At 38.8% G+C, this 12,410-nt stretch overlaps 1 protein-coding gene across 4 annotated transcripts in view; it reads left to right on the top strand.

Annotated features, from left to right (window-relative positions):
• Positions 1 to 12,410, top strand: part of CLASP1 (cytoplasmic linker associated protein 1) — a 273,357-nt gene that overhangs the window by 155,253 nt on the left and 105,694 nt on the right. For all 4 annotated transcript variants that reach the window (XM_080667648.1, XM_080667647.1, XM_080667646.1 and 1 more), the window contains 2 exons: positions 8,862 to 8,969; positions 11,202 to 11,228. In XM_080667648.1, coding sequence (XP_080523774.1) covers positions 8,862 to 8,969; positions 11,202 to 11,228 — 135 coding nt within the window. The remainder of the gene's footprint in view (positions 1 to 8,861; positions 8,970 to 11,201; positions 11,229 to 12,410) is intronic.

Genomic DNA, 12,410 nt, shown 5'->3' with positions numbered 1-12,410 from the left:
CCAGATCCACTTTGTTTGGTTCTGTGCTGTTCTCCAGAAGGCCTCCCTGATTTTGCATTGGCCTTTGGATGTTAGACCTATCTAGTCGAGTGTGTGTAGGTCTTTGACTAGCACATGCTAGACAAGATCATCCTTTTACAAAGTCTCTAGAGAGAAAGCATGGTAATGTTTCACACAATTGAAATTTAGATAGTGGCTTAGACACCAACTCTCAGGATAATGATTTAACATTAGGGGTGCTAGTTTACTTTCATATATTAGTTAGGACTCTAAAAGGCTAACCTGCAAAGCACACTGGATTTATGTTGATATGTGTAGTTCATAGTACTTTATATAGGTTAATTTCAGAGAGGAAGGGAGGGAGAGATAGAAACATCAATGATGAGAGAGAATCATTGATTTGCTGCCTCCTGCACACCCATATGGGATTGAGCCCACAACTCGGGCATGTGCCCCGGCCGGGAATCGAACCCTTGTTACCTCCTGCTTCATAGGTTGATGCTTAACCACTGAGCTACGTGGGCCAGGCAGTTCATAGTACTTTTAATCCATATACTACTTCCTAAGATAAACATAGTCCCAAGATCAATGTTCTTCAAATTTCTCATAAAAATTACCTAAAAGAATAAAGGTCCAGTCCTTCCCCTGAAAATTCTGATTAAGTTCGAAGCAGCAGGTGAATATGAATTTTCAACAAGCCCCCCACTTGTGATTTGTGAGGTTGGAGAAGTTTGTGAAATGAAAAGTTACCAAAAATGAAAAATGGAAAAACACCTATGTCATAACAAGAACCTCATTTGTGATAGAAGATTGATGCTGGGTGTAATCTTTCATTTTTAGCTGATAGGAGTAATTATTTATTTTCCTTTCCCATAGAAACCATCTTTAAGAGTTTTTCAGCCGAGGTGGAAGGAAAGTGTGGAGGGTGGAATACAATAATGCCGATGAAATGGAAAGTGAAAGACACTGTGTGGGGAATTATATTTTTTTCCCCAGAATACCTTGATTGATATGCCTGTATAACACAGTTGAAATCAGTCTGTTATTTTAGCCAGCACTGGGATTTTTTCCCTTTTTAATCAGTTTTCTTTTTACCAGTCAGAGCAAGTTCAGAAATTTTCCTATTGATGACTGTGCTGATTGACAAGAAGTCTCTTTCTGGTCCTCTTTCCAGTGGGGGAGTGGGAAAACATGTGGACCCTGAATTGTACAGAGTTCAGAATCAGACGGAGAGTGCTCCTCGAGCGGAGCCCCTGAGCCTTGGTCTCCATGTCCCAGGGTTGTGCAGCTGCTGCAGAGCCCACAGCCGAGCCTTGAGCCTGGGTGAGGAGGGAGGGACAGAGGGGGCCCTGGGAGGCCTGTATGCCCAAGCAGGTCGAGGCTGTCATTCCTCTGTTTGTTGCAGCAACATGACTGGGCAGTGATGCTTAGAAAAGCTGCAGACAGTTATGAGAAAAAGGCAGCAGTAAATATTACAAAGTGTCTTGTCATAAGTTTCCATATCTGAAACTTTGGAATCATTATGGGCCTTTTAAGAAATTTATTTTTTAAAAATGTGTTAATTTTTACCATCTAGCTCCTGAGATAAGAAGAGATAGGTACTAGCATTATTAGGAGACAAAGATGATTTTGAATCAGTACTTGGATGATCTAAATTTAGAACTCAGACAATACATTTAAATTTTGGCAACTTCATTATTATAGTAATTGAGAAAAATATATATTCTTTGGAGGTTATTTATCATACACATCGAGCAGTCTTTCTAACATTTATGACTAATTAAAAAAATGTTTTTTTGTGACGAACCAAAAGCTCAACTTTTGGACAAAAGTTTATTTCCAGGATAGCCTTCAGTGTGTTGTGTTCAGTAATTTGGGGAATTTGGAAAAGGAAGCATTTATGTAGGCTATTATACTGCTTAGGAGAAAGTTTATGACTAGATGTTGAACTTGTATGGCAAATAAATATACTCTCATCTAATTTATTTTAGCTACTATGTTTAGAAAATTTGTTTATTTGTATTTTCCCCTGAAGTAAGTAATTTCAAGTGAAGAGTTACCATGTTTGAGTGACCTGTGTGGTAACTAGTAACTTGAGGGTAATTTCAGAGAATAGACGATCACATGTTGTTAAGTATAGTCAGAGGCCGGCATAACTATTGGCGACCTCAAGGTTACACAGTAAAAACTATGGAGCCTTGTCTGCTCTTCTGGGGAGGAAGCTAGGTCTTAGTTTTACTGAGAACTAAAACATTTGGTATTATTGTACATATGCCCAAGAATTCTGAAGTGTAAGTGGTTGGCTTTTTTTTTTTACACAATGCAAAAATATGTATGTATGTAGAAGTAAAAGAGTGTTAACGAGTGTTTATCTTAAAATATGTAAGGAAAGTTACTCTTTTTGGGAGAGTATTTGTAGGTAGCAAAATTTACAACTGATCAATTTCCCAAATTTTGATTCTGTCAAAAATGCTACCTGTGAGTAGAGGTTGGTTTAATTGTGCCCCTGAGCGGTGAGTCGTAAAATAGATCTGTATGCCAAAATGTCCCCATATGATGACAGTTGAGATTTACCTAGGAACCTTTTAATTTTTATACCCTCTAAATTGAAAATTGGCTCAAACTTGACACATATGGGGGACAAAAAAACATCACACCCCTACTGTATGACGCTAACTGGGGATTTTAAGATTATCTTAAGCTAAATGGAATATGGGAAAACCATGCCTGCAAATTAAACCAGGTGCGCGGGTTTAGTTTCCTGATTTGAGGGCTTTTGTAGAAGAATGGCAGTGTGATTGGAAAAATTCCTCAGCAGCACTATTAAAAAGCCACAGACATGGATGTTCTCTCTTTATGCCATGAAAGTCAAAGACTGCACTCTTACAATTCTTTGTTTTCCTCTGAGTCTGCTTTTCTCTGGGTAGATGTGTTTGTCAATGTGCTTGTCCCTCCCTGCAGAATATTTTTTGTTGTACAGTTAATATCTCTTAGTTCTATTTCTCCTATTGTGACTATTTTTTCTTTCATATCTACTTCTGTCTGTCATAATACAATATGAATGAATGAATGAATGTGAATATGTCATTAACAAGTCAATACAGAACTGAAGACTATTTTTACTGTTTGTTGCATTTATTGAGTAGGCGTTGTTTTTCCTAAAGACAGAGTGTTTTATATAGACTCTAAAACATACACAGGCACTTACAGTAATCTCGCCAACTTAATAAAAGGAAAAAACAATTTCTATAAAAGAAATATCTGAGTACAGCATAGTAGAGGCCCTTTAAACTCTGCCCCCCAAAAGGATTTTAAGAGTGCCCTGAGGGCTTAGTTACTAATGCGAGTCCCCAGGGCAGGCAGGAAATTAGCCCTCGACGTCGTCGCCAGGTGAGAATCAAGAGTTGGCATCAAGCCAGTTTTGTCAGGGTGCTGTAGATCCATGAAAAAGTAGACTGGGAAAAAACTCTTCATCGCTCTCTTGACTTTGTCCTAGGCAGAGGAAGAGAATACCTTTCCCTGACTTGTAACCAAGCTCTCTTGTCATGCACGTTGTCTCAGTCTTCCTTCCCTGTGGTGTCTGGGAAACCCCATGCTGATGAATAAAGTGGTCTGGGTTGGTAGCCCCCAAGGGTGCCTGACAAGAACAAACATTGAACTTTCACAGAGGAAGCTACTCTCAAATCTGGTTCCTTGGGATCCCCATAGATTTAAAAGGGTGGGGCAAAAGTAGGTTTACAGTTGTGAGTATGCAAAACAGTTTATTCTTGTATTAATTATTGTATTATTTTCCATATGAACAGCTTTAGACTACTTTTGCCCCACTCTGTATGCCGAATAGGAGTTCATAGTTCAAAATTGTGTAACCGGACAACCAAGGGGTCCGGGCTGTCTGTCACTACTTGAGCCAATTAAGCAGAGACAGGGTTGAATCATATATAAGCGTCTATTCCAATAATGCCGTAGTATGGGAGAGCAGCAGGTCATCCACAGAAATCTGCTCTGCTCCCCACCATAAGCTTATATTGGGTAGAAGGCAAGATTATGTGGGGAAGTAGGAATTACAGGTATGGGAAAGTGGGCCCGGCATAATCATTATAGGTTAAAGTCCTGCAGGCTGGGGGGAGGGGGCAGGGACCGGATTACAGGTAATAGGGGAAGGGGCTTGTAAAGAGCAGGTGCCTCCAGGACTAGGTGCCACGAGGTTGTAAATCTTCTCATAATGATAGGGCAATTCTTGGGAGGATGACTGTATTCTGATGCAAGCTCCCATATCCTGGGGCGTGCAACTCTCAGTTTAGAATGTGCTTTCTCTAATCAGAATAGAACCATCTTGGTTAACAGAGCATGATTAATATTTCTTATAATTGTAGCTGGTCCCAATATATTTTATTTCTGCCTCTAATATTTACATCTATAATGAATTAGAGGTAGCAGAGAGAAAGAAGCATACCCTTTAATACTTGTAAGGCTCTCTTATATAATACAAAGTAGCTGTATTTAAATGTTTAAAAGAAATAAGTAACTTGCATTTTTATAGCAGTCTGCAGAATTTATTAGTGTGATTGATCTGGCCAATTGAGAACACATCACTAATCGCAATAAAGGCAGTAAGTCGTGCTTCTTTAAAGCAAAAGCAGGAACCTCAGTAGGTAAGGGCCACATCTGGCTGCACCTGAGGGATATGGAGGCCTGGGGCATTTGCTGTGATGAGTGATCAGGATGTGGAGGACAAGAAGCAACCCAAAACCTATACCATCAGTGATAAACAAGAAGTTAATCTGTTAAACTGGATCAGATAAGAGGGAATTTTTTCATTCTTAACCTTCATACTAGGATAGAGGAGTCCCTTCAGAATTTACAACTGCCTTTGTGGTGTGAAAAACCCAAATAGATAGATCATTTTAAGTAGCTGTGGATTGCTGGTGTCCATAGGACTAGCAAAAGCAAACAGAGATCCTCGTTGGAAGAATTTAGCTGCAGTCTAGATCTGACAGTGACTGTTTAGCCTAGGTTTTATAAACACCGATGCCCTTATCACACTTAGGAGAAGGATCCTCTTATTCTCAGAAGATGCAGGCAAAGCATTAAAAAATTCAACAAACGTTTTTGACAGCAATTCTTAGCAATTAGGAATAGAAGTGGTTTTTTTCAACCTGTTGAAATACCAAACTTTTTGTGAAAGGTCAGAATTACTATTTTTTAAAATATGGCTCAAGGCTTCCTTGCTTTTCTTTAGTGTTGTAGCACATGTCCAGGACAGCAGGGTAAAAGCAGAGAAATGAAAGGGCAGTTGTTTGAAGCGAAAAACCTGAAGTCTTATTTGTAGATGACATCCTATTTAGATAACCCCAGATAATCTACATGTAAATTAATAGAATTAAGAGTTTAGCAAGGTTCCTGTTTAAGACCAAATTAAATATTAATTATGAACTTTTTTTGTCAATAAGTTTAATAAATGTATTGTGCAAATAAATATAAGGCACCTTTTAATAAGTCTATAAAAATTTAGTAAGATTTTTTGGGGAAAATATAAAACTTGATTGAAAGACATTGAAGAGAGTGAAATTCAGAAAACATTAGTGAGTGGGAAGATCATTGTCATAAAGCTGCCTTTTCCCCAAAAAAATTAACCCAAAATGCCACATAATGCCAGTCAATATTTTAATAGGTGTGTTTTTTTTCTCACCCAAGGGTATGTTTTTGTTGATTTTAGAGAGAGAGGCAGAGAAAACATTGATGTGAGAGAGAAATATCGATTGGTTGCCTCCCGTATGCACTCCGACCGGGTGTGTGTGTGTGTGTGGTGGGGGGGGGGGGGTCAAACCCACAACCTTTTGGGTATATGGGATGATGCTCCAACTAGCTGAGCCACCTGGCCAGGGCTAGGTCTTCTAATTGTATCTTCACATGCATAATGAGGAGAGCAAAGGGCCTTAGGGAAAAGTGGGTTTATTTGCCCTACCAATGAGCAAGATTTTTGTTAAAAGCTCATCACAACGTGGTGATGTTGCATGTTATGGACACATGGACTGTTGGGACAGAATGGACAGCTGAGCAACAGATGCAGCCGCGTATAGGTAAGTATTGGTAGATGTTGGAGATGGCTTTGTAGATCAGTAAGAAAGGGGTTAAGTAAATTGATTTGGACATAGGTTAGTCATATGGAAAAAATGAAATGGATCTCTCCTTTACCTTGTACAGAAAAATCAGTTCCATAAGTGACCTCACCAAATAAATGTTGAGCAAAAGAGTAAGTTTTGGGGAAATATATGCCCTATGGTATAATTAAAACTATTTAAAATATAAAAAATAATGCCATCTAATGTTTCAGTTATGCAACTGAGAAAATATTATTGAAAAGAAAATATTGAAAGGATAAAGAAATACAAGAGAATGGTGAACACTGGATTTAGGATCCTATTACCAAATGTAGAGGAAGGTAGAAGATATAGGGACATAAGCAAAGAAGATTTTTGTTTTATAAGTTGAATGGGTATGGCTGTTTATTTAAAAAATCTTTTTGTGACAAATATTTTATAATAAATTTAAAGTAAAAAATTAAATTCCGTCGTTTTCATGTTGATGTTGCCATGGTGACTGCCTTGATTTAGCTCGGTGATTTCCACGGGAAAGTAAAAACTCCTCACTCATAGGCCAGCAAGGCAGGCAGGCACAGGTATCCAAACTAATAGTGTGATCTTGGACAAATTAATTATTCGCCATTTCTCTGTCCCCTCATCTGTAAACTGGGTTCACACATGTACACTCTTAGTATAATATATGGTATAGCTCTTAATTTTACTGTAGATTTTAGAATTTGTGTAAGTCTTTCCTTAAACTGCTATGAAGTCATTAATTTTAGTTTTAATTTTTTTAATGCAGTGCTTTCTTTTATTGCTCCTTACCTCCCTTTTTTAAAACTTTTTCAAGCCTTATGATTTGTTTTTCTGTGTACTTTTCTGCAGGTTTTCTCAGATGATGAAGTAGAACTTATTTTTTAAAATACATTTTTATTGATTTCAGAGAGGAAGGGAGAGAGAAACATCAATGATGAGAGAGAATCATTGATCGGCTGCCTCCCACACGCCCCCTACTGGAGATCAAGCCCATAACCTGGCCATGTGCCCTGACTTGATATCGAATTGTGACCTCCTGGTTCGTAGGTTTACACCCAACCACACCAGCTGCACAGGTTATTTATTTGTTTATTTATTTTTGTTAATCTTCAACCGAGGATATTTTTCCATTGATTTTTAGAGAGAGTGGAAGGGAGAGGGAGAGAGAGACAGAGAGAGAGAAACATCAATGTGAGATATACACATCAATTGATTGCTTCATGAACACGCCCCACCAGGGTGGGGAATTGAGTCCATCACCGAGGCACACACCTCAGACCACAACCCAACCCAGGACACTTCAGTCTGTGGGCCGATGCTCTATCCACTGAGCCAAACTGGGTATGGCAGAAGTTATTTTTAACAATATCAGAAGCCAATAGGGATTCAAAATGGTTTGTGTTTTCTCTATCAGATTCCTATTCTGATTGAATTATGGAAGGAGAGGCATTTTGAATCCCTTGGAAACCACAAAATGCCTGAATTTTAAAAAGTTTAATCCCTAATCATACTAGTCTGATCATCAATGTTTTTACATATCTGAATTCAGTTTTATTTTAAGGTTTCATGGTTTAAAAATTGGAGTTAACAGATTGCTTTATTTTGGGTGACAAATTCTTTTCATAAATGTACTTTACTTTTTTTAAAAATATTTTTTAATTTGATTTCAGAGAGGAAGGGAGAGGGAGAGATAGAAACATCAATGATGAGAGAGAATCATTGATTGGCTGCCTCCCAAACCTGGCATATGCTGTGACCTCCCGATTCCATAGGTCAGTGGTCGGCAAACTGCGGCTTATGAGCCACATGTGGCTCGCGAGCCGCGGTTTGCCGCTTTGTTGACTAATGAGTTTGCCGACCACTGCCATAGGTCAACACTCAGCCATTGAGTCATGCCAGCTGGATTACAACATTATATTATTTTTAGGTCATTGTTTTTCTAGGTACTCCTAATATTTATTCTTTCTTAAAAATGATTTTTAATTACAGTTTACATGCAATATTATTTTATATTACTTTCAGGTTCTAATTTTATTTTAATCATCTTTTGCAACCTAGAAATTTATGGGCATGCATGCTTTAAAATTTAATGCTACATATCAAAACACATTTATTCCCCACGGTGTTGTAGTTTTTGTGGATTGCTGAATATTTTGCATTTGTTCCTTTTTCTATTGTATTTTCCTTAAGACAACAGCTAATATTTTCTGATTCTGGACATTTGACAGATTTCTAGCCAATAAAAAAGAATTTAATTGAAAAATTTGATAAAAAAATTCTCCAATAGGTATCACCTTCTCATCTGAAAATATAATATGCTAAAGTAATTGAAACATAAGTACCTGATAGGTTCACGATTCATTCTTAGGAGTTACTGATTTTTAAAAATTGATTGGAATTACAGTCAGACATTGATTGTTGTTCCATTTATTTTTGCATTCATTGGTTGTGTCTTGTATGTGCCCTGACCAGGGATCAAACCCACAACCTTGGCGTATCAGGACAACACTCTAACCAACTGAGCAACCCGGCCAGGGTCCCTTACGTATTTTTAGAATTTGTGTGTGCACATCATAGGCTTGTGTGTGCTCGCAGGAAAGCATGTCAGGACCCTGGGTGGGGAAGACCTGCTCCCCCGTCGGTGTCCCAGTCAGTGCCCCTTGGTCATGTGTGGGTGGTTTTCTTGTGTAGGTTGCACTGACTGAAAAGCTATGGAAACACTGTTTTTGCTGTATTCTCCAGGTCGGATTCGTACGAGAAGGCAAAACTCTGGGAGTACCACCAACGTCGCCTCTATACCTTCTGATAATCGAGGCCGCAGTCGCGCTAAAGTGGTTTCACAGTCTCAGCGTAAGAAATCTATTTTATGCTCTCTGTTAACTAGGTTTTATTCAACAGCCATTCTCATTGACTTCAGGGGAAAAACACATTTCTGTGGCTCTAAGATACTGTAATATTGATGTTTCTTGGGTAAGCTTACAAAATGGGAGTATTCAAGTATACTTTTGTCTCCTGTCCAGGTGATTTAAATTTTTTATCATTTCTCATTAAACATTAAAATGACTTTCTCTTCCTCTCCGGAAGTCTCTCCAATTGAAACATACCTGGACTGTGACCCATTGTTCTATTGGTAGGCAATCCTTCTGACACATCTAGGAGCAGTAGCTGGAGAGAGGCCGGGTAATGTGAGGTCCTCTTTCCAGTGCTCATAAGTAAATCCATTAAAAGCTCCCCCCTTTAACCTTCTGTTCTAACATCGCAACCTGCTCCTGTCTCCTTGCCAGCGTGGGCTCTTGCTTGCACAGCTGCCTGCCTCCATACTTGCTTCTCTGTATATGTTGAGTCACTTAGTCTGTTAGCCTGACACATGAAAGCAGCCGTAGAAGGAATGAATGTATCCCTAGGATCCACCCCTGGTGTCTCACTTTGAGTCGCCTTTTCCCTCTCTGTGCATGTGGAGTGGAGCTGGCTGTCCGTCTCCTGGGCCCGGGTAGTGGAGAGGCCTTCCCCTCCCCAGGAGCTGCCCTGCTCTCTGCACACAGCACTCTGCAGTGTCTCCTCCTGTGTAGAGAGCACTGGGTCTGTGGCCAGACCTTAGGTTCTCTCCTAGGATTTAGAATGCCTTCTCAGCTGCTTCTGAACTTAGGCACTTCTCCATATCCCTGTGATACCTATAGTCCTTATGTTAAACTAGCTTCTATCTTTTCTGGAAAGAAAGCGCAAGGTTAGTTGTATTGCTGCCTTTGGTGAGTTGACAGAACCCAGGCTTGTCTGGCACAGAAGCCCCTTTTCCTTCTCGACACCACACCACACCACACCACACCACACCACACCACACCACACCACACCACACCACACCACACCACACCACACCACAGATTGTAAGGTGTAGCCCAGGAGCTTCTCAAGCTTCAGGGACAGTACCCCGGCTCTATTATTCTGTTGAGCCCTGGTGTTACCTGGAGCCACAAGCAGATCTAATACTCTGGTCATGGTCTCTTTTGTTTCAGCTTCAATATGTTGAAATTGAGTTGAATAAAAAATGTCTAACCCTTTAGCTATGTAGCACCAGTTCCTTTCTTAGAGAGTGAGGGTTGAACGGAATTTTACATTTCTTTATGTCTGGTGTGTATTGGCATTGGCCTCTGCCGGGGTCCCTGCCCCTAGCTGGTCCTCTGCTTAGAGTGGTGAAGATGAAAGTCCCTCTGGAGTGGGGTTGAGGGCGATGGTAGAGCCTTAATTCAGTCTTACAAAAACACTGCACTCTCTCTGCCTTCCGGCTCCACCTTAAAAACTTCATTTTACTCCACCCACTGCAGGAGACAACAGCAACAAGTGATCAAGCCTGGGTCTTAAACTTATGAATAGAAATTAAATATTTTTTAAAAATAATTTTGATAGGAAGAAAATACAAGCATATATATATATATATATATATATATATATATATATACACACACACACATATATACATATATACATATTACAAATGTAGATATACTAGCATTCAGAGTCCTGGTTTAATAGTACGTAGATTTTATTAATATTAGATTTAGGGCTCTTAACAGTTAGCATATTTTAAGTATTTGAAGATTTAAATATTTGAGGCTTTAAATCTTAGAGGATTAATATTTACATGTTTGAGAATCTAGCATCAGGCACTCAGGTGTACTGTTAATAGCTCTTTTTAATTCTTTGGTGCTTATTGAGCACTTCCGTGTGGTGAGCCTGTTTTAGATGGTAGTGATGCACAGATAAGTCACTTCCCTCAGGTTGCTAGGAGCCAGAGAGCAGATATACTCCCAGAAGGTGGTCACTGTCTTACTCTTTTCTGCATCCATACATCGGGCACTGTGCCTGGCGTGTTGTGGGTTTGTAAGTATTCCATGTACAGACCAGAAATAAATGCTAAGTAGTGTGACATATAAAATCAACATGAGTACAAAAGTAGACTAGGAGGAATAAGAACTAGAAAAAGATAGTTTGTGAACAAAGACATGTGTTTGCATGCTGACCTCTGTATTGTGTTATTGTCTTTTAATCCACTTCTTGCCTGTTCTTTGGTCTGCTCTCATAATCAAGGATCCAGATCTGCTAATCCTGCTGGTGGTAAGCCATTTCTCTTCTTGTTTGTTTGTTGTTTTGTTCATTCTCTCTCACTCCATGTTCCTTGCACAATATTAATTTTTATATTATGAGCTTAATTAATCTTTCTGCATTTTTTCTGTATGTTAAAATCCAAAATTTGAAATAGGTTTTCTTTTTTCTTTTACATAACTTAATGGTTTATGTGTGTGCTCAAATTTTATGGGCAAAATTAACAGATCATGAGGTGGGTTCTTTATGGTAATGTGTACTTGTGATTTTTGCAATGAATTTCACTTTAAATTATGGTTAAATCATTATATAGTACTATTTTTTGTGAGTGTGCACCTTAATGATTCATTTGAATGGTGTGTGTGTGTGTGTGTGTGTGTGTGTGTGTGTGTGTGTGTAATTTCCAGTTAGGTGTTATTTCAAAGGTTTCTACCTTTGGCTCATCCTTATTCTGGTAAATAATAATGTGCACTTTGTTTTAGAATTTTATTGCCTTCTGTACTTAAGCAGATGATTTAGTCATTGACTGCCATTTGGATGTGTTGATAATTTTGACCTAAGGGAAATGGTTATTTAGGTATCTAGTCACTTAGCCATAATAAAAATTACTAAGCATATCATATGTTTTTATTTTATAATTTACATCTCAGAAAATGTAATCTATATGGTTGCTTTTGCAGGTTTTTGAGATTTCCTTAGAGGCTTAGTATACAGTTGGTTTTTGTAGTACATGTGGAAAGTTGAAAAGAATGTATTCTGTTTGTTGAGTTACACGTGTGTCTGTGGGAAGTGTGTTTACACATGTCTGTATAATTTTGACTACTCTGTAAACTTCTGCGAGGTATGATATTTTTTTAGTGGTTATTAGTCTTTCTGAGTGGTATATTAATAATTAGGACTTTTTCAATTTCTTCCTGTATTTTTACTTTTATGTTTTATATTTCAAAGCTATGTTATTTGGAGCATAAAGGTTCGTGATTATTATATCTTCATGGACAATTCGTTTATCAATATAATATACTAGAGGCCCAGTGCACGAAATTCGTGCACAGGGTGGGTGGGGGGCCTGTCCCTCAGCCCAGCCTGCACCCTCTCCAATCTGGGATCCCTCTCACAGTCCAGGACTGCTGGCTCCCAACTGCTCACCTGCTTGCCTTCCTGATAGCCCCTAACTGCTTCTGCCTGCCAGCCAGA

This window comes from Plecotus auritus (assembly GCF_963455305.1).
Source record: "Plecotus auritus genome assembly, chromosome: 5".
In the NCBI taxonomy this organism is placed as follows: domain Eukaryota; kingdom Metazoa; phylum Chordata; class Mammalia; order Chiroptera; family Vespertilionidae; genus Plecotus; species Plecotus auritus.
This window is presented reverse-complemented; position numbering and strand designations above follow the sequence as displayed.